Raw genomic sequence first — 23910 nt, 5'->3', positions numbered from 1 at the left:
TTAAAAGCAAAATGATGGTAGATGAACATGCTCTGCCACAAATGGGTGTTATTGTATGTTGTGAGCAGAGGCAGAACAGAAGAAATGCACTGTTCAAATACACAAATTCCTGCAATAATTTGGAACCAGATTTATGAGTGGTTGTGGTTAAGAAGTTTGCTTCTCAACCACCTGGTTTACCATTCAGTCTGCTGCACGGTAACTTGGGGTCTGTCTTCTCCACTAGCCCCATATTGGCATATAGGTTCCCAACCTGGACGGAATGCCAGTCCATCGCAGGTGTGCTGCAACATGCAGGAGGAAAGAGTCAGCCAACTTCTGCTGGAGCCACATGGAGCTTAGGTGTTTCACTCATAAACATACTCATCACCCGGTCTGAGATTCGAACCCACAATCCTTTGACCACAAGTCTGCTGCTCTAACTACTAGGCCATGTGCCTCCACAACAGATGAAACTATGGAGTACTAAATTCAAGACCATGTTGTTTTCTCCTATCATATAAACATACATGGGATGAAGAACTGAAGAACAAGCTCAGGAAGCTGGACCTTTCAGGCAAGATGACAAAGGACTGAGATACCTGGTGCCTGGTATCTGTACCCTGCAGAAATGTTAAGACTGATCCTTCTGGTTGTGTAAGGCACCCATGGCAGCGCTATGTAAAAGCACCCGTGCGGCATCATGTGTCTGTGCAGTGATGTGGAAAAGCACCCAGTCTACTCTGTAGGGTGGTTGGCATTAGGAAGAGCAGCCAGCTGTAGAAACTATGCCGAATCAGACTGGAGTTTGCCAGCATTGACAACAGACATTAAATGATGATGATGATGAGATGATGTATGAGTGTGTTGCACCTCTTGACATTTTGTGGTAGTTGTAAAAGAGTGTCACCCTCATGTGAGCAGTGTCTTTCATTTCCAACATTCCATGGAAAACATGTCCAGCCATGAGGGAATGTTACCTTGCTTGGAAATAAATGTTGATTGGTAACATAAGGGTGCTGGGCCACAGAAAATTGGCATCAACAAATTCTGCTTGCCTCATACAAGCATGGACACTTGGAAAAGTGATCTATGATGATGATGATGAAGACTCCAATACTAAACCGGCACGAGGGCCAGTCAGGCGGTACTGGCCCTCGTGCTGGTGGCACATAAAAGCACCCACTACACTCTCGGAGTGGTTGGCGTTAGGAAGGACAACCAGCTGTAGAAACTCTGCCAGATCAGATTGGAGCCTGGTGTTGCCATCTGGTTTCACCAGTCCTCAGTCAAATCGTCCAACCCATGCTAGCATGGAAAGCGGATGTTAAACGATGATGATGATGAACTCCACACTAACATATTCTGTTCATCTCTCCAGCTTCCTGCATCAAAACATTGCATACAATTCCTTAAATTCAATGCCATAAATCTCTTTCAAAATATATTTTAAAACGCTATATATATATATATATTATCCAAGATACCTTCTTTAAATTTTAGGATTCAGTCCCACTGTGTGGTGCCTTGGGCAAGCATCCTCTAATGTAACACTGGGTCAACTAGATGCCTTGTGAAGGAATTTGATGGACAAACATAGAAAGAAACCTGTCTTACATACATATACAGATAGATAGATGTATGACGTGTGTCTGTGTGCTTCTGTGTGTGTGTGTGTGTGCATGCCTTGACATCAAGTGATGGTTGCATAGCTGTAAATGAGCATCACCATCATACAAGCGATGTTGTTCATTTCCAGTCTTCTGTGAGAAACAAGTCTGGCCATGAAGAGATAGATATTACCTAGCTTCGAAAGAGTCGAGGGTTGGTGACAGCAAGGGCATACAGTCATAGAAAATCTGCCTCAGTGAATTCCATCCGACCTTTGCAAACATAAAAAAGTGGACATAAAATGATGACAATGATGATGGTGATGATGACGATGGTGGGTGGTGGTGGTGGTGGTGGTGGTGACACATCACTTTCATCTGAATTAAAATGACTCAAAGACAAACAGACAAGATAAAATGTAAAATTTTTTATTTGTTTATTCTTTTGATTTGTAATTTTTTTTTCTTTTAAATGAATGTACAAGATGCGAGATGTTTTAGATTCCCCTGTTGTTAAAGATTAAAGATTAAAAAAAAAAAAATAAAAAGGGCTGCTTCTTTTCAACCCTTTTCTTTCTTTCTCCATTTTGTTCAACCCCCGTCTATCTATGTACTCCATTGCTAACCCCTCACCCTATATTATTGAAAGAAACAATATTTCAAACAAAACCACAGACGTCCAATATGGACATTTGTGAATTCTGATGTCCTGGTCCCTTGGAATTTTCTTAGTATCTCTGATTTCCGGGTCGCACGTTTCCTGGTGGAGGAGGTCTGACACCTCGCGGCGGGGGTGGTGGACATCGTGGACCCATTCCAGGCTGACCCCTTGGAGGGGGCATCGAAGGGCCACGTTGCTGGGGTGGTGGAGGTGGTGGCGGACGACCTGTGATGAAAAAAGAAAAAAAGAAAGAGAAAGTGAGATGAAAATGATTAAAGGAAGGTGAACAGAAGTTCAAATTTCATCTTACCACAAGCCTCTCTGTCTCTCACTCCCTCTCCCCGTTCTCTTCTCTTTCATTCCCCTTCTTCTCTTTCTCTCTACCCCTTCCTTTTTTCTCTTTCCCCATCTCTCTTACTCGGTGATCTTTTGATACCAGTCTGAAATATCAGCCTTTTCTGTAACACCCGCAAGATCTTCACTAGGGTGTTAGGGTTAGGGTTTTAGTGTCAGGGTTAAAGTTTTAGGGTTAGGGTTAGGGTTAGTTAGGGTTTTAGGGTTTGGGAATTCCGTCCCTAACCGTAACCCTAAAACCCTAACCCTAACACCCTAGTGAAGATTGTGCGGGTGTTACGGAAAAGGCCGATCTTTGTTAAAGATCTCCAAAGACACTTTTTACGGAAAAGGCCAATATTTCGGACTGGTATCGAAAGATCGCCCTCTTACCGTTTCTATCTCTCTCTCTCCCCCCATAGCGTCTCCCCCTCTCTCTCTCTCTTTCTTCCTCACCCACCCCTCACACAATAAATAAAAAAAATTAAAAGACCAAAACACAAAAGAGAAGACGAAGTTCATTTACCGAAGGGAGGTGGTCCACGTGGTGGTGTCGGTCCTCTCCATCCAGGTGGAGGAGGGGGTGGTCGCATACCTGGTGGCGGTGGTGGAGGCATACCAGGTGGCAATGGACCTGGAGGTGGAGGCGCAATGTTCGCAGGGGGTGCTGGAGGTCCTGCATTACCTACATCAAATAGAAACATGGAAAAAGATATAGACTCGGCATATATACATACATACATGTATGTTTGTGTGTGTGTATGTGCGTGTTTATATATATATATATATATATATTTAGCAGAAGTAACAGAGTGACTCAAGGTCCAAGAGTTTAGAGTGTAGTCAATAAGTGCCAACACATGAAACTCTTGGACCTTGAGTCACTCTGTCACCTCTGCTAAATACTAATAAAAATATTCATATGCTCGTATTTTGAGTTCCATTTTTTCTATCTGCATTAACATACCTATATATATATTATATATTATATATATATATATATATATATATATATATATATACACACACACACACACACAGGTATATATATATATATTTCGTTTTGGGATTTGGTTTGCAAGATTTTTTATGTGATTTCGTGTGTTGAAGCATATTCTGTTGTGTCTGAGGAGAGTCATTTTCTTTTCATGCCTTAAAATTTAACACACTCACTGTTAAAATTTCCACTTATTTCTTATTTTTATTTTCCTAAAATTTTCGTTGCATCTTGCAACCTTTTCAATAGTCTTGACTCTGTCCGTTATTCACGTTGCGTTCTGTTTTTGCTTTTTTTTTGCGCATGCGTGTGTGTGTATGTATGTATGCGTGCATGTGTGTGTATGTATGTCTGTGTGCATATGTATATATGTATGCATGTGTATGTATGTATATATGCATGTATGTGTGTGTTTGCATGTATGTATGTATCCTGCATTTGTGTGTGTGTTTTGTTTTTTATGTATGTGTGTGCGTGTGTGTATATGTATATATGTACTTCTGTCTCCTTGTGTGTGCATGTCTGAGTGTGTGTGTGTGTGCTTTGCTGCTATGTACGAAAATGGGGGGGGCGTAAATGTTTTTACAATAGTGGGGTTTGGAGTGTTTGAGGGAGTAAATGACCTTGATTGATCTCAGTGAAAATCTAGCATTTTTCTAGTAATCAAATATAGCCATCAGGCATTTTCAATTTCCACAATTTTTTATTTTCACTCCACTCTAATGCGTATCCTTAATGTAGTTGTCAGGGAGGTTCAGTGCAACACAAGGTGTAACAAAGCTGGCCCTTTGAAATACAGGTGCTACTCAGCCGAGTGGACTGGAGCAATGTGAAATAAATGACGTGAAATTCGCCAGGAATTGAACTCACGACCTTACGATAATGAGCCGAATACCCCTCACCACTAAGCCACGTGCTTTCACTAACATACCATCAGCCCTTTCGCATTCAGATTACTCTGTCAAATGTTTTGAATAATCTTGCATTATCTTGTAGCTTTGAGCTTTTCATGAGGTAACTGTTAATTCTTAGAATGATATTGTAGGGTAGGCGTGAGAGGCCAGATCTGGCCAGTTTGAACATCAAACAGGTAGAATATATGGGCCTCATATGGCCTGTTTAAATACTAAAGGGTTCAGGAATGCTTAAGGAATAAGGCAGGGTTATTGTCCAAAGATAAAAGGACAGTCATGGGCAGGTGTTTTTAGTTCAATAGCCCTCATCAGCATGACACTTGACCAATCGTATGTCCAGTAGCCAAAGGGCTTAGAATGATACAAAAGAGAGTAAAAAACAGTTATGGCCTCGGTTGATTTGCATAATTTCAACAAAATTGAGATACGGGAAATAACTGAAAATGGCCAGTGGTTGTTTTGTGTTCAGAATGATGTCACAGGGGAGGTGTGAGAGGCTGCATCTGGCCGGCACAAGTGCTAAAGAGTTAAATCTACTCCACTACAAAATCTGCTAGCATGAGGAAACAGACATTTGAGAAGACAAACAAACAAGAGACTATGGCCAAAGGAGGAGGAGAAGAAGAAGAAGAAGAAGAAGAAGAAGAAGAAGAGAGGAGGAAAGGATGAAGGGAGGAAGGGGAGGGAGGGGAAGGGGAGGGGGAAGGGGAGAAAGGCAAAGATATGGAAGGGGAAGAAGGGATGAAAATGAAGAGGAGGAGGTAGAAGAAGGCAGAGAAGAGGAAGAGGGAGGAGGAAGGCAAAGAGGAGGAAGATGAAGAGGAAGGCGAAGGAGACAAAGAGGAAGTGAAGGGGAGGAAAATGAAGAGGAAGTAGAGGAGGAGAGGAGGAGGAAAAGTAGAGGAAGAGGGGGAAGAAAAGGAGGAGGTAAACAAGAAGAGGAAAAAGAAAGGTAATCGCAACCAAAATAGATGCTGAGTTGTTTTCGAAGCAACAACCCCCCCAAAACGTTTTCTGGAGCTGTGAGGTTATGGAGTGGGTGAAAGAACTTACCTGAAATAGGAGGTCTTGGTGGTGGAGGCATTGGGGGAACTTGTGAGTTTTGCTGTTCAGATGGAGGTGGAGGTGGTCTCGTAAGAGGTGGTGGTGGAGGGTATGATGGTGGTTGACCTGCAAGAAAAAGACAATATGGCAATTAGGGTTCAAAATCAACAGACAGACAGACATCAGGGTTGGTGGTAGATTCCTAGTAAAAGATCCCCAGTCAGCTGTGGGATCTTTTTGGGGTGAGATGTGGTCTACGATGATGTTTGTGTGTGTAACAGCAGCAGCACTGTCCCTGATGTGGGAGCAGTACTGTAATGGAATCTGGAATGTCTGTGTATACAACACCAGCACCCACCTAGATGTTGGGGAAATAACAACACTCCCCTGTGACCACCACCAATGTAGATGGGCTGGCCACATTGCACGTATGAAGGACAACAGATGGACAATCAGGGTGACAGAATGAACACCAAGACAACGGACAAAAATGAAAGGCCGACCAAAGACAAGATGATCTCACCCGCTACCAGGGGCCTACATGTCCATGGCTGGCCAGAGACAGACAGCAGTGGAAGGAGTCCGGAGAGGGGTTTCTCCTTCAGGAGTGATAAAACCCTGGATATGGAAATGGTGAACAGCACCTAAGCTTTGAAGGGATTCAGCAAACTCTTGGGAGCTAAAGAATTTTCAAACCCTGAAGAGAAAGGCCATCTTTTGTGACACAGTTTCAGCTATGCTAAAGATGTGCATTCTTACAAGAGACATCCTCAGTAATGGTGAAGTCTGGCATTAGTGGCAGACTTAACAGGGTCTAGTTGAGCGTCGATCATGTTAGGAAGGGGGAAATGAAATTTCCTTGATCTGTGTCATTGAGCTGTAGGAGACAAAATTGGAACAATCCCTCTTAAAAGATGGTCTCCAGATCTGTATTCATGGAACCAGGGCAGATTTGGCATGAAGTGTGTAGGATGCAATACTTGACACTTGGGTGTACAAGGTTAAAAGAAGAATAAAGGCAGTGAGCTGGCAGAATCATTAGCGCGCCAGGCAAAATGCTTAGCAGCATTTCGTCTGGTGTTACGTTCAGAGTTCAAATTCCGCCGAGGTCTACTTTGCCTTTCATCCTTTCGGCGTTGATAAATTAAGTACCAGGAACGCACTGGGGTCGATGTAATCGACTTAATCCCTTTGTCTGTCCTTGTTGGTCCCCTCTGTGTTTAGCCCCTTGTGGGCAATAAAGAAATAAGAACAAAGGTTGATACATATATGTATGTGTGTGTGCATACGTGTGTGTGTGTATACACATGTGTATGTGTGTGTATGCAAGCACACATGCAGGGAATACACATTCACTCTGACTGTGATGAACTTACCTGGAGGAGGTGCTCCACTTGGTGGTGGAAATGAAGGCATTCCAGGAGGCATAGGAGGTGGTGGCATGCTTCCTGCAACAGGTGGCGGCACAGGTAATGATGAAGGTGGTGGCACAGGTGGAGGAGGGCCGGTTGCTGTTGAGACAATTGTTCCATTGGGCATTCCTGAAAAGTAACAGAACCAGAAGCACAATTGAAATGCACTGCACACTTATAAAACACACACACACACACACACACACACAAATATGTAAAAACAAATCGTATATTAGCATCATGATCATCATCATTTTCCATGCTTGCGTAGGTCAGACAGAATTCTTTGAGGCAAATTTTCTGACTGGATACCCTTCCTGTTGCTAACCTTTACCTGCTTCCAAGCAAGGTAATATTTCTCTTAGACTGGGCATATTTTCCACAGAAGACCAAAAGAAAATGTTGCCTGTATGATGGTGATGCTTGTTTATGTCCAGCATTGAAAATCCGCTTCCCTGCCACTGATGAGCGTTCACCTGCTGACCAGAACCAACTTTCATGGCCCTGAACCTAAAGACACTGTTGACCATGAAAACATTGCTAACCTTAGATTACCTGAGGTAATCTAAGCCACAGGTGCCCTGTACAAGCCACTATAGGTATTACTTTTCGCTTAGAACTTTCACTTGCCTATTTTTGCTAGCAGAGTAAACTGCAGTAACTTGAAATGAAGGGTTTTGCTCAAGAACACAATCCACCACCCGGTCCAGGAATTGAAACTACAATCTCATGACCACGAGTCCATGAGTCCAACACCCTAACCACAAAGAAACGTATCTCTACAGAAGTATTAATACTATTATATTATTTCTTGTATAAGTTTTATGCTGTTTCCTGTTTTAACTTTGGTTCTACCTTTGATTTCATAGCAATGTGTATGTTATATGCATATGGTTACACAGTGAAGGTGCATAGCTCAGTGGTTAGAGCATCAGGCTCACAATCATGAGGTAGTGAGTTCGATTCCCGGACAGGGCTATGTCTTGTGTTCTTGAGCAAGACACTTTATTTCACGTTGCTCCAGTTCACTGAGCTGTAGAAATGATTTGTGACGTCACTGGTGCCAAGCTGTATCGGCCCCTTTGCCTTTCCCTCGGATAACACTGGTGGCGTGGAGAAGGGAGGCTAGTATGCATGGCCGACTGTTGGTCTTCCATAAACAACCTTCCCCGAACTTGTGCCTCGGAGAGTAGCTTTCTAGGTGCAATCCCATGGTCAGTCATGACCGAAGGGGGTCTTTATGGTTACATAGGGTAATATTTTAGGGGTCTCTCAAAGATCAATTTCTGTAATTCAGCAATAGCCAGGTCCGAATGATGCCGAAATAAAGAGGTTCAAGCTATGCTATAGAATAAATAATACCAGATGCTAAAGTTAAGCGTCTGTTAAACAAGGGCCAGCACCCAGTTTTCATACCTGCTTCAGTTTATCTCCCTTCACATACATTGTTAAATCCGTTATGAAAGGCATTCTTCCATCAACATTTTATTTTTGTGAAAAGTGCTTATCACTGTTATTTTGACCAGGAGAGTCTCCAGAACTTATTGAAAGATTCGCCGAATAATAAATGTGATCTCTTCGGCTTTGCAGGGCGTTCTGATACTTTGTCACTAACATCTTCATCTTCTTTCTAGCTACTCCTACTCATTCTTATACCATGTGAAATAGCCATGTCGCCCTTCTACTATAACAAGACACCTGTGCCTCTCCTTCTATCGTGTTTTAGACCAGGTCTCAACAAGGGTCCACATGACTCTTCAGGGTCCATATAAGATTTTGTTGTTAAAATTTAGCTGCAACAGATTGGTTATATCTATACATTCTTTTACTCTTTTCTTTTACTCTTTTACTTGTTTCAGTCATTTGACTGCAGCCATGCTGGAGCACCGCCTTTAGTCGAGCTAATCAACCCCAGGACTTATTCTTTGTAAGCCTAGTACTTATTCTATCGGTCTCTTTTTGCCGAACCGCTAAGTTACGGGGACGTAAACAAACCAGCATAGGTTGTCAATCGATGGTGGGGGGACAAACACAGACACACAAACATACATACATATATATATACATATATGATGGGCTTCTTTCAGTTTCCGTCTACCAAATCCACTCACAAGGCTTTGGTCGGCCCGAGGCTATAGTAGAAGACACTTGCCCAAAGTGCTACGCAGTGGGACTGAACCCAGAACCATGTGGTTGGTAAGCAAGCTACTTACCACACAGCCACTCCTGCACCTATACTGCACAGAATATTTGAACATTCTTTTATACATTTCCTAATAATAATTAATTATAAAAATATAATAGATTTTAGACATCAAATGGCTATGAGGGTCCCACACCCTGCTCCCAAGTAAAATAGGAATCAAACGGGTCCACAGGCAAAACATAGTTGAAGACCACTTCCTTAGACTCTCGACACCTGGCATAAAGCCAGTTCCTTTTCTTCTTCAACTCCACTCAGTTGTGGAGTCTTTTTCTTTGTTTTGTGAATTACTTGGTAATCTCACAAATGCTAGCGCCAGAAAAAAAAAAAGCATTAGGCATTGGTATTAGGAAGTTCCATCCAGCTGTAGGAAGCATATGAATGCAGACACTGGAGCCTGATGTAGAACTCTGGCTCATTGGATCCTGTCAAGTCATTCATCCGATGCCAGCATAGAAGATGGGTAAAGAGTAAAGACCCTTTGGTTATGAATGACCATGGGATTGCACCAAAAAGTTCCCCTCTGAGGAACAAGTCCAGACAAGGTTGTTTATAGAAGACCAGCAGTTGACCATGAATACCAGCCTCCTCTCTCCATGCCACCGATGTTGTCTAAGGGAAAAGCAAAGACCAATACGGCTTGGCACCAGTGACATCACAACTCATTTCTACAGCTGAGTGAACTGGAGCAACATGAAATAAAGTGTCTTGCTCAAGAACACAACACACAGCCCGGTCCAGGAATCAAGCTCACCATTTCATGATTGTAAACCCAACTCACTAACCACTGAGCCATATGCCTTCACACACACACACACACACAGCAACAGTCTTTCAAGACTTGCCATAATGTCACCTCCCTCTTTACTACATTCCCCACCTCAGTCAAGAACGCTTTTTATTTGTCTTGCAAGTTACTTGATGACCTCACAAGTGCCAGTACTATGAAAAAAAAACACACACTACACACTGTAAGGTAACTGATGCTAGGAAGAAACATCCAGCCATAGAAAATTGTACCAAAGCAGACATTGGTGCTTGATTGTAGTCCTCCACTTGTTGGATCCTATCAAACTAATACAGGGGTCGCCAATCTTTTTTGACCATTGACCCCCTTTAGCCACTTCTCCTTCCACATCAACCACCCCTGTCATTTAAAATACCTTAATACCCTACCGTACCATATCTTAAATGCATTCCGGGTACTGACACTGGCAATTAAAATGTTAGCTAAAATATACAGGTACGACAAATTAAGAAATTCTATTGAAGATGACACACTTTTTACATATAAAACTACGTGGACGAGTATTAAGCTTTCAATTTTTATGAAATTGTTTTTACGGTTAGAAAATGTGAAAAAGGCATCATATTGCTGGAATATGTTTTATTGAAATTGACAACATCAATGTGAGGGATGGGCATGGCACGGACTAAGTATTTCATCTGGGTGAGCTGGTCTTTCGCATGCCAACCCCCAGTCAACCCCTTGGCTCTCATGGACCCCCTGTAATTCCTTGCTGAACCCTAGGGGGTCCCTCGGATCCCTTTTGGCAATCCCTAGTCTAATATATGCCAGTATGGAAAATGGATATGAAAGTGCAAATCTAAGTAAAAGGTTTAGAGTTTAATCTTCCCTCAACAAAAAAATTTAACAGAAAACAAAAGCAGAAAATGTAAATAAACTACTGTTAAGGTGATGCTGCAGTCTGAAAACAGGTTGAAAGTACTTACCAATGCTGATGTTATTTGCCAGGGACATCATAGGGGTTTGGCATACAGGCGGAGGAGGTGGTGGTGGAGCAAATGATGATGGAGGGACTGGAGCAGGAGGTTGTTGGGGAGGTGGAGGAGCATCTGCAAACAACTGATGAGGTCTGTCGGTGAGAGAGAGTGGATTCTGGGCAGCCAAGAGACGTTCTGAAATGAAAAGGAAATGGTGAGAGAAAGGCTTCAAAAATATTTTTACAAGAATTAAGACAATCAAAATACATCAATTTTCCATCGGATTTTGTCGAGGCAGGCTTTTTCTATGGGCAGATGCCCTTTCTGTCACCAACCTTCATCTAACTCCACAAGAAAAGACGTTTCTGTAGAAGATTGTAAACAAAGAACACTGCTTGCACCACAGTGACACTTGTTTTTATAACTATCGTGTGATGTCAAAGCAAGGAGGGAGACATTAACACACACACGTGCGCGCACGCACACACACATGTAAACAGAGTTAGCGGTTATAGTAACCAACTAAGGGATAAAAATATCCGTATATACTATCAGTATCCGTTATCTGTATTATCCCCGGGCAATGGTGTGCAGGCACTCCATACACATAGAATGCAGATAACAACAGGATAAACAAGAGTTTATCAGGAAACAAATGCAAGTAATTAGAAAATGGAGAAAACCACAGATTAACAAACACATCGATTGGGCCACATTTATAGCTTATTTTTTAATACAAAGCATCACATAACAAAATAGGTGACGTAACATATCTTACAGCCATTACTGATCGGTTGCCAAAAGTCTATAAATAAATGCAAGAATAAAGTTCTTTTGCCTACAGGCCCTGTAACCCCTGATGGTAAATTATTTGCTCTTAACATATTGGACATCCAGACTATTTGTCTATGCCACGTTTTCTTTCCTTTTCCTTCTGCCCTTTGTTTATATTCTATGCTCTTGTTTTCGCTCTGATGAAGACCCTTTGCCTTAATTCAAATGCCCCATGAAGATGAAGATCTTTATTCTCGCATTTATTTATAGACTGCATTTTGGCAACCGATCAGTAATGGCCGTGAGATATGTTACGTCACCTATTTTGTTATGTGATGCTTTGTATTAAAAAATAAGCTATAAATGTGGTCCAATCAATGTGTTTGTTAATCTGTGGTTTTCTCCATTTTCTAATTATTTGCATTTATATATATGCATATATATAAATATGGCGCAGGTGTGGCTGTGTGGTAAGTAGCTTGCTTACCAACCACATGGTTCCGGGTTCATTCCCACTGCGTGGCACTTTGGGCAAGTGTCTTCTGTTATAGCCTCGGGCCGACCAAAGCCTTGTGAGTGGATTTGGTAGACGGAAACTGAAAGAAGCCTGTCGTATATATGTATATATATATATATATATGTGTGTGTGTGTATGCTTGTGTGTCTGTGTTTGTCCCCCCCAACATCGCTTGACAACCGATGCTGGTGTGTTTACGTCCCCCGTAACTTAGCGGTTCGGCAAAAGAGACCGATGGAATAAGTACTAGGCTTACAAAGAATAAGTCCTGGGGTCGATTTTCTCGACTAAAGGCGGTGCTCCAGCATGGCCGCAGTCAAATGACTGAAACAAGTAAAAGAGTAAAAGAGTAAAGAGTGTGTATATATATATATATATATATATATATATATATCTGGGAGATTATACAAAAAATAACAACAGACGAGGACAGGTGGTGTAAATAACAAAAGTATATATTAGTATGACGCTCGGGAATACGGAAAGTCTTTGACGTTTCGAGCTACGCTCTTCAACAGAAAGAATACGGAGACAAGGAGAAAAACACGGAGAAAAAAAAAATTGATATATATATATATCATATATATATATATATATCATATATATATATATCATTCGCCATGATAGATCGCTAGCCTCTACACATTCTTTATTTTCTCTCCTTGTTCCTTTCTGTGATTCTTTCTCAGTCTAGTAATGATGAAAATCCCCCTCACCTGCAGCAGAACCGTGTTTTTCTCCTTTGATGTCTTTTTTGAAAGCATATGAAATGGTAATTGGTCTGTTACATAAATACTGTCCATTCATAGCCTCGATAGCAGCATCAGATGCTTCAAAACTGGCAAAGTTTATGAAAGCATAACCTTTGGAATTGCCTGTGTCCAAATCTCGCATGATCTAAATGAAGAGAGAAAGTGAAACATAAACAACATGAAATGGCATCTATTCTATAGATCAGTGTTTCTCAACCTTTTTACCCTTGCGTAACCCTTAAAATAAATTACATGTCTTAAGGAACCCCCGCACAAAAAATATTATATACCATATCTTTCTCGTTTTATTTTCATTGTAGTTCACATGGTAAATATCATATATATGCGGTTGTTACATTTTTTTGATAACATAATAGGTTAGATAGGCTCACAAGGTTTTGGTCAGCCCGAGGCTATAGTAGAAGACACTTGCCCAAGGTGCCACGCAGTGGGACTGAACCCAGAACCATGAGGTTGGTAAGCAAGCTACTTACCACACAGCCACTCCTGCGCCTATGGTGAAATAAATTAGTATTTCAGTCAGGAAACTCTAAAATGCACCTGTGCCAGTGCTGTGTTAGTGTACCTGAGCCAGTGGCACATAAAGAGGACCCAGCACACTCTGTAAAGTGGTTGGCATTAGGAAGGGCATCCAGCTGCAGAAACCTTGCCACAAACGGTAATTGGAGTCTAGATGCTCCTGTCAAACCGTCCAACCCATGCCAGCATGGAAAACAGATGATGATGATGATGATGACTATGTTTATTAATTAGTGCCAGCCACAAGTGGTGTCTTTGCTGTCACCTTCACACCTTGGTAGATAGGTGAAATAAAAGATCCAAGAATTAGCGATTGTGTAGTTACTCGTGGCTCTTAAACAATGCCTCAATAATATACTCCCCTAACTCATTCAAACCTGGAAAACTGACTGTAAAACAAACAAACAAATGGATGAGTAAAATGCATCTGAAGCTGGGGTTTGTTGGAAGAGAAGGTTTTGATAAATGTATTTTACTCACCTTTGGTATTTGTAAGATGACACCAAAAGCGCTGAATGTGTCGTATAATAACTTTTCATCAACTTCTGGATCCAGGTTACCGATGAAGATGTTGGCCCCAACATCAAGGTTTTTCTGATGGGCTGATGCCTGCAAATAAGCAATACCAAACAATGATGATGATAATAATAATAATTGTAGTAGTAGCAGCAGTAGTCCTTTCTTCTATAGCCAGAAAGCCTGAAATTTTGGGGGAGTGGGGCCAGTCGATTGGATCGACCTCCAGTACACAACTGGTACTTAAGTCATTGACCCCGAAAGGATGAAAGGCAAAGTTGACCTTGGTGGAATTTGAACTCAGAACATAAGGACAAACGAAATACTGCTAAGCATTTCGGCCGGCATGCTAACAATTCTGCTAGCTTGCCATCATAATAATAATAATAATAATAATATAATAATAATAATAATAATAATAATAATAATAATAATAATAATAATACTTTCTACTTTCGGCACAAAGCCTGAAATTTGGTGCAATTGATTACATTGATCCCATGTTTAACTGGCAGTATTTTATCAAATCTAAAAGAAGAGCAAAGTCACACTTGGTGGAATTTGAACTCAGGACAGAAAGATGGATGGAAAGCCTCCAAGCATTTCATCTGGCAGGCTAACAATTCTGCGAGCTTGCCACCTTGATAATCCTTTCTATGATAGGCACAAGGCCTGAAATTTGTAGTGGGGGGGGGGTACTTGATTACATCAACCCCAGTACTCAATTGGTACTAGCTTTATTGACCCCGAAAAGAATGAAAGGCAAAGTCAACCTTGGTGGGATTTGAACTCAGAACATGTTGTTGGCACTCCGTCGCTTACGATGTCGAGGGTTCCAGTTGATCCGATCAACGGAACAGCCTGCTCGTGAAATTAACGTGCAAGTGGCTGAGCACTCCACAGACACGTGTACCCTTAACGTAGTTCTCGGGGATATTCAGCGTGACACAGTGTGACAAGGCTGACCCTTTGAATTACAGGCACAACAGAAACGGGAAGAAAGAGTGAGAGAAAGTTGTGGTGAAAGAGTACAGCAGGGCTCACCACCATCCCCTGCCGGAGCCTTGTGGAACTTTAGGTGTTTTCGCTCAATAAACACTCACAACGCCCTGTCTGGGAATCGAAACCGCGATCCTATGACCACGAGTCCGCTGCCCTAACCACTGGGCCATTGCGCCTCCACAAGAACTCAGAACATAGCAACAGACAAAATACCACGAAGCATTTTGCTCAACATTCTAACGATTCTGTCAGCTTGCCACCTTAATAATAATAAGACGAACCCTTTCTACTATAGGCACAAGACCTGAAAGGAGCTAGTTGATTCTATCGACCCCAGTGCTGAAAAGGATGAAAGGCAAAATTGACCTCAGAACATAAAGATGGATAAAATGCCAATAAGCAGCTTGTCTGATGTGCTAATGATTTTGCCAGTCCACTACCTTTTCATATTCTTTTCTACTAAAGGCAAAAGACCTGAAATTTTAGGGAAGGGGCTGGACCATTACATCAACCCCTGTGCTCAACTAGAACTTGTCTTACTGACTGCAAAAGGATGAAAGTCAAGGTCAACCTAAATGAAATCTGAACACAGACATGAATGCCACTCAGCCTCTTGTCCAGGGTGCTAATGATGGTACCAGCTTAACACCTCATGTTTTAAATTCTAATAGAGGGCCAGAAAAGACGGAAGGCAAAGTTGACCTCGGTGGAATTTCAATACAATAATAATTGCTTCGAGTTTTTGGCACACAGCCAGCGATTTTAGCAGGAGGGGACTAGTCAATTACATCAACACCAGTATGTGACTGGTACTTTATTTTATTGACACTAAAATGATGGCAGCAAAGTTACTATCAGTGGAATTTGAACTCAGAATGTAAAGAGCCACAAGAAATACCATTAATCAATTTGTCTGGTGTGCTAACGATTCTGCCAGTTTGCCACCTTAATAATAATAATAATAATAATAATAATAATAATAATAATAATAATGATAATAATAATGATAATAATAATAATAATGGTTTCAAATTTTGCCACAGGGGCAGCAATTTTGGGCAAGTTGATTAGATCGACCCCAGTGTTCAACTGGTATTTATTTTATAGACCCCAAAAGGATGAAAGGTAAAGTCAACCTCAGCAGAATTTGAACTCAGAATGTAGCAACAGATGAAACACTGCTAAGCATTTTGTTCCGGCATTTTAATAATAATAATATCTCTTCATATTGCTCATGGTAGCAAAATTACACTCCCAAAGTTAGCCATCATACGATGGGTAAACACTCTACTTCTAAAATAATCACAAATTTCCACTGGTTTAGTAAAACAGTATCAACTTTTTACATAGAAATATATCAAAATGTTATTTCAAACACAAGGACACAACATGCTACCAGGTATTGAACTCGGGGTCTTATGATTGTCAGCCAAATACACTGACCACTAAACCACATGCCTTCGCTACAAATGGACATCGTTAACATCAACCACAGTACTGAGTGGACTGGGTGCTTTTTTCTCACCGTTACATTTGATTCCATTTAAACCCATTAGATCTGTTGATTCCATAATCAGCCCTTATGAAATGTGGACATGCATTCAGAGTTAATATGGGAGACGGGGGGGGGGGAGGTTAGAGGGAAGTGAAATATTTACCTTGTTTACTCGTATTGGCTTGCCATACAGTTTGATCATGTTCATTATTTTAATGGCATAATCTGCATCTTCTTCTCCCATAAACTCAACAAACCCATATCCTTGGTGGCTCTGAGTGACTCGGTCTTTAGGCATATGTACATTCACTGCAGAATAAAACAACACAACAACAAGAAACAATTAAGCACAATAATAATAGACATGTTTTTCTGCTAGCTCGTTGCCTTAAAGATGACAATATTAATAACAATAATAATCGTTTCTGCTGTAGGCACAAGGCCTGAAACTTTTTGGGAGGGGACTAGTAGTTAATTTCATCAACCCGGTTCCACTGGTACTTAATCTATCGACCTTGAAAGGATGAAAGGCAAAGTCGACCTTGACGGAATTTGAACTCAGAACGTAGCAACAGATAAAATACTGCTAAGCATTTCACCAGGTGTGCTAACAATTCTGCCAGCTCACTGCCTTAACTAATAATAATAATAATAATAATAATAATAATAATAATAATGAGGAGGAGGAGAAGAAGAAGAAGACTTTATTATTTTGGGACAAGGCTAACAATTTTGGGGAGGGCATTAGTGAATTACAATGGCCCCAGTACTTGACCTGTTACTTTATTCTACTGACCCCCAAAAGGGATTCCATAGAAGAAGAAGAAGAAGAAGAAGAAGAAGAAGAAGAAGAAGAATCTTTTCTGTTATAGGCACAAGGCCTGAAATTTTGCAAGAGGAGGCTAGTTGGTACGTATTTTATCGACACCCTGAAAGGATGAAAGTCGACAGCGGTCATCATCATCATCATTATAATCATCATTGTTTAATATCAATTCTCTATGCATTCAAGGGTTGGATGGTACGACTGGAACCAGTGAACCAGAGGACTGCACTGAGCTCCAATGTCAGCTGTGGCAGGAGGGTTTCTACAGCTGGATGCTCTTCCTACACACACACAACTGGCTTCTTTCAGTTTCCATCTACCAAGTCCACTCACAATTCTTTGGCGAGCCTAAGACTATAGTAGAAGACATTTGCTCAAGGTTCTAAGCAGTGGGACTGAACCCAGAACCATGTGGTTGGGAAGCAAGCTTCTTACCACACAGCTATGCCTACACCTGATATGCATATATATATATCTGTAAAAATATGTGACACTTATTCAGTAGCCATGATAAAACTCTGAGTTTCGGATGCCAGTGTGGGGGGTCAACGCCAACATCTCTTCAGTTATCCGGATAACTGAAGAGATGTTGGCGTTGACCCCCCACCCTGGCATCCGAAACTCAGAGTTTTATCATGGCTACTGAATAAGTGTCACATATTTTTACAGATAAATTCCTCTATTTGCATAATATCGAGGTTTCTTTCTTTCTTTTGTTGCCATTCCTGTCAAATATATATATATATATATATATATATATATATATATATATATATATATATATGGGAGAATGTACAAAAAAACAGCAACAGACGAGGACAGGTGGTGTAAACAACAAAAGGATGTATTAGTATGACGCTCGGGAATAGAGAAAGTCTTTGACGTTTTGAGCTACGCTCTTCAACAGAAAGAATACGGAGACAAGGAGAAAAACATGGAGAAAAAAATTGAATAGTGTTCAGTCAACGGTCAATCATATATATATATATATATATATATATATATATATATATATATATGATAGGCTTTTTCCAGTTTCTGTCTACTAAATCTACTCACAAGGCTTTGGTAAGCTCACAACTGTAGCAGAAGACATTTGACCAAGATGCCTTGCAATGCGACTGAACCTGAAACCACGTGGTTTGAAAGTAAACTTCTTAAAGACAAAAATGAAAGTAATGAAACAAATAACATCTAAAACATGAACTGGAAAAAACTGACGAAACAAAATCTTATCTTACCGACAGGTCCTGCTTGTAGGAATAACTCCCACAAAATTGCTTCTGTAACTTTTTCATCAAGACTGCCCACATACACTGTGGCATCTGAAATGAAATAAAAAATTTAATTTACATTTAAACCTTTAACATTTAAAGCAGCCATATCCGGCCAAAAATATTCTGTCTCTTTTCAAAGAAACAATTGTAATATCAATTTGACTTCTTTCCTCGTTTAGATTATTACTTTCATTATTCACTTTGCAGGGCTTCTTACCTTGGAATTGTGTAATCAGTGCCAGGAGACTAAGGGTCCCACCTTCAGCTACAAGGGGGTCCCACCTTCAGCTACAAGGGGGGGGCCCACCCACAACTACAATGCTATCATTTAAAATTTTTTTTTGTTATAAGTATTCTTTTCAACTGTCTACAAACACAGTCAGGCTGAAATAATTAATGCATTCTTCCAAGCGTGAATAAAAAATGATCAAACTTGAGGGGACGGGCGCCTTAGATATGAACATGGGCCCCCATATATGGATTCTAATGGCGTAGGGGCCCACTTGCCATCGGGTAAGCTGGCTACCTGGCCAGTCTGCCACTGAGTGTAATGTTCCCATTTATATCGTTCAAAGTCTTATGGATCTCCTTTTGATTTTGGCACACCACACTAGTCAAGATCTGGCATAATGTGCCAATGAGCTGAGAGACAGGACTATAACTATCCTCTCAATCTCTCTCTCTCTTTATATATATATATATATATATATATATAGAGAGAGAGAGAGAGAGAGAGAGAGACAGAGAGAGAGAGAGAGAGAGATAGAGATCTATATATAAAACCCATGCCAGCATGGAAAGCAGACGTTAAATGAAAATGATAATACATACATATATATATATATATAAACTAAATAATAGATGCGCCCTTTTAAAGCCTAGCCAGGCTCATGGGCCCGGTTTCCTGGTTTCTATGGCGTATGTGTTTCTCAGCTGGACGGGACGCCAGTCCATCACAGCGATACTCGTTTTTGCCAGCTGAGTGAACTAGAGCAGTGTGAAATGAAGTATTTTGCTCAAGAAGACAACGCATCGCCAGGCCCAGGAATCAAACCACAATCTTACAATCATGATGCCGACACCCTAACCACTAGGCCACGCGCCTCCACTATAAATATATATATTTGGAAGGGCATCGAGCCATAAAAACCATACCAAAACAGGGTAGCCTGGTGCAGTCTTCTACCTGGCCAACTCCTGTCAAACACAGCCACTCCTGTGCATATATACATATCTACACACATATATTTATATATAAATTTCTGTTACCAATCCTCCCCAAGTAAGGTAATATTTTCCCCAAGGTCAGACAGGTTTCCAAAAACATTGGAAATGTATGTCACAGCTGGATGATAGTGATACGGTCAGGACGGCGAAACTGTTCTGCATGCAATTGTACAATGTCCGAAGATTTCGGAACTCTGGGCTTATGTCGAATATCTGTTGTCACATCTAAGAAGAGTACAATTGTCATCTGAATCTATAATTAAGATCCCTCCACCACCCTCTTCTCTTAACAGGTCTGCTCCTCCCTGTTGAGGGAAGAGCAGACCTTATTTTCTCTCGGTGGTAGCTATCACAAAAGAGATAGTGTGGAAGATGAGAGTGAAAGGGATTGGGACAGGTATTTTGATCTCCAGCCTTGGGTTGGTTGACTTTTTCCACACGCTCGGACAGTGCTGTTAGTGCTCCACTGGCACAGGTGCCAGTCATCGAATATGGTTCAATTACGATTTCGATTTCACTTGTCTCAACACGTCTTCGCAAGCAGAGTCTAGTGTCCAATGAAGGAGAGGTTGGCATGGGTGCCAGTTGTCAGATTCGGTTCGATTTCAATTTCAGATTTCAAATGTCAAATTCCAAATTCACTTGCCTCAACATCGCAAGCAGGGTTTCTAGTGCCCAATGAAGTAAAGATACGAATTAGTGAACTGGCTACACTTCTGGTAGAGGTCACAGATTATGCTCTCACTTGCCTTGCCAGGTCTTCTCACGTACTGCATATTTCCAAAGGTCCCGGTCACTGGTCATTGCCTCAGTGAGGCCTAAAGTTCGGAGGTCATGCTTCACCACCTCATCCCAGGTCTTCCTGGGTCTACCTCTTCCACAGGTTCCCTCAACTGCTAGGGTGTGGCACTTTTTTACACAGCTATCCTCATCCATTCCTGCCACATATCCATACTAGCGTATTTGTCTCTCTTGCACACCACAACTGATGCTTCTTAGGTTCAACTTTTTTCTCAAGGTACTTACACTCTATCAAGTATGCACACTGACATTACACATCCATCGGAGCATACTGGCTTCGTTTCTTGCGAGCTTACGCATGTCCTCAGCAGTCACGGCCCATCTTTCACTGCCATGTAGCATGGCTGTTCGTACACATGCGTCATACAGTCTGCCTTTTACTCTGAGTGAGAGGCCCTTTGTCACCAGCAGAGGTAAGAGCTCTCTGAACTTTGCCCAGGCTATTCTTATTCTAGCAGCTACACTTTCAGTGCACCCTCCCCTGCTACAAACTTGGTCACCTAGATAGCAGAAGCTATCAACTACTTCTAGTTTTTCTCCCTGGAGTGTGGCAAAGGTTGTTTTCTGCGCATTTTCAGTGTTTATTGCTCCTGAGCATCTGCCACATACAAAAATTATCTTGCTAGTTAGCCTTCCTTTGATATTGCTGCACCTCTTATATGTCCATAGCTTACACTGGGTACATCTTATGGAGTTTCTACCTACGCCTTTTCTACAGATCGAGCAGGGCCATCTACCTAAAGGGGTTTGTGTTTTGTCTACCTTCCTACTTATTAGGACTTTGGTTTTAGCTAGGTTGACTCTAAGGCCCTTCGATTCTCGTCCTTGCTTCCACACCTGAAACTTCCCCTCTAGTTCTGATAGTGACTCAGCAATTAGTGCAAAGTCATCAGCATAGAGGAGCTCCCAGAGGCATCCCGTCTTGAATTCCTGTGTTATTGCCTGGAGGACTATGATAAATAGGAGGGGGCTGAGGACTGAACCTTGGTGGACCCCTACCTCTACCCGGAATTCTTCACTGTACATGTTGCCAACCCTCACCTTACTGACAGCGTCCCTGTACATGGCTTGCACAGCTCTCACTAACCACTCATCTATCCCTAGTTTCCTCATTGACCACCAGATAAGGGAGCGAGGAACCCTGTGAAAGGCTTTCTCCATATATATATATATATATATATATATATATATATATAAATATATATATATAGCAATGAGAAAATGGAGGAGAATATGCGGTACCCATCGACTTGCAGACAATGTATTCCGTTGATTAATCTGTTTATTTTATAACTAAATTGACAAAAAACACAATATACAGACACTTATGACATACTATGTCATATTAATTAAGATTTCAAATTTAAAGGACATTTAGCAATTGGAGAAGGGACAAAAACTTACAGCTGTTTCGGTCTAGCGTTGGCATGCCCCATTCTATCTCTATAGCTCCAATACGCCGGAGTAATTAGTAGATGAAAATGATGTAATGGGGGTACATGCATGATTCGCTAGGCCTCTTCAGAGATTTACAAAATTCAATACAAATATAAAATAAGAATAAAGTAAAAATAAAAAATGAAAATATAAAAATATAAGGCACATAAAAAAGCCTACAAAAAGTATATAAAACCATATAGGTAGTTATAAAAACTCCAATATACATGCCTATGCATGTATACATAACCATACGTAGATATATATGGATGCAAAAGCATAGATAGATGAGTACATATGTGTGCCCACATGCACACCAAAAGCGGCGGATGGAATAAGTACAGGTGTCGATTTGTTCGGCTAAACTCGTCGATGTAGTGCCCCAGCATGGCCACAATACAATAACCGATACGAGTATTATATTATGTGTGTGTGTGGCTTAGTCAAGAGGAAGGGCAATAACCCCGTGACCAATTCCGAGGACAACGATACCGAAATAGGAAGGTATTCTGAAACCGGAGATATTGCCAACTGATTAGACCCCGCTAAATGGACGCAAGGTTCCACCTGGTGGTCCTAAGACGGGCGGTGGCTTAAGCCTACCACCAACTAGGTCGAGGCGGAATTTGAACCCACGGTTCAAGGAGCCAAAACAAATGCCGCAACGGGTCCTTATCCGACGTTAACAATTCCGCTACTAAGAATCGATCACCGTCCGACACTAGTTCTTCCTCTTAAAAATCCTGGTTGAAGTCAACCTCGACGTGATGTCGACTCTGAAAGCAAACAGATGGTATAAAATACCTCATGGTGTTTCGCCTAACACCCTAACGATTCCGCCAATTCTGCCGGTTGTATGGACAGACGGACATGTATGCATTCCGTAAAGGTACAAGACATAATTAATGGGCATCGGCATTGATCAGAGATGTCATGTTGATGTTATATTTATAAATATATATAAATACACACACATACAGGTATTTCAAGGAGTCTAATCAAACATCTCACACGTATATTTTTACTTGCGGACATCGTTTAGTTGACAAAATACATGCTGCCCCGTTTACCGGCAATTACGGTTTAGCAATCGGGATAACGATACGTCGGGCTCTTTGAGCAACAGACAACGAAAAATATATAATACTTGTCAGTAACGAAAAAAAAACGATTGATGTAATGGTAAACTGTAAGGAATTACAATGAAAGAAACAATAAATAGAAACCTTGATTTCGTTCCGCGATCGGTCCTGCCGCCATATTCAAGACAAAACATTGTTTGCTGCTGTAACTACAGTAAAGACAGAGGTCAGACCAGTACAGCACCGGGTCCTCAAACGAATAGAACTGTGAACGATAAAAAAGTAATGATTGATGATGATTCGCTTTTTCTCTTTTCTCTTTTGACTGTTTCAGTCATGTGACTGTGGCCATGCTGGAGCACCACCTTTAGTCGAGCAAATCAACCCCAGGACTTATTCTTTGTAAGTCTAGTACTTATTCTATCGATCTCTTTTTACCGAACCGCTAATGTTACGGGGACGTAAACACACCAGCATTGGTTGTCAAGTGATGTTGGGGGGACAAACACAGACACACAAACATATACACGCACATACATATATATATATATATATATATACATATATACGACGGGCTTCTTTCAGTTTCCGTCTACCAAATCATCTTAAACGGCTGCTGGCAACCCAAGGCTATAGTAGAAGACACTTGCCCAAGGTGCCACGCAGTGGGACTGAACCCGAAACCATGTGGTTGGTAAGCAAGCTACTTACCACACAGCCACATTAATAATAATAATAATAATAATAATAATAATAATGATGATGATGATGATGATGATGATGATC

The 23910-nt window shown here is 41.2% G+C and overlaps 1 protein-coding gene across 1 annotated transcript; it reads right to left on the bottom strand.

The window, feature by feature from the left end:
• Nucleotides 1-1995: 1995 nt before the first annotated feature.
• LOC106883966 (uncharacterized) lies at nt 1996-23423 on the bottom strand. The gene is made up of 10 exons (XM_089342362.1): nt 23269-23423; nt 18542-18625; nt 16638-16783; nt 13942-14070; nt 12886-13066; nt 10888-11073; nt 6915-7079; nt 5548-5664; nt 3110-3268; nt 1996-2475 (listed from the first exon to the last, which is right to left on the bottom strand). The coding sequence occupies exons 1-10, from the start codon at nt 23300-23302 to the stop codon at nt 2318-2320; spliced, it is 1359 nt and encodes a 452-aa protein (XP_089198488.1). The 5' UTR covers nt 23303-23423; the 3' UTR covers nt 1996-2317.
• Nucleotides 23424-23910: the final 487 nt, after the last annotated feature.

Source organism: Octopus bimaculoides, chromosome 26 (genome assembly GCF_046866305.1).
Source record: "Octopus bimaculoides isolate indiv1 chromosome 26, ASM4686630v1, whole genome shotgun sequence".
NCBI classification, from domain to species: Eukaryota; Metazoa; Mollusca; class Cephalopoda; order Octopoda; family Octopodidae; genus Octopus; species Octopus bimaculoides.
Note: the sequence above shows the minus strand (reverse complement) of the source record. Positions and strands in the feature narration are given on the sequence as shown.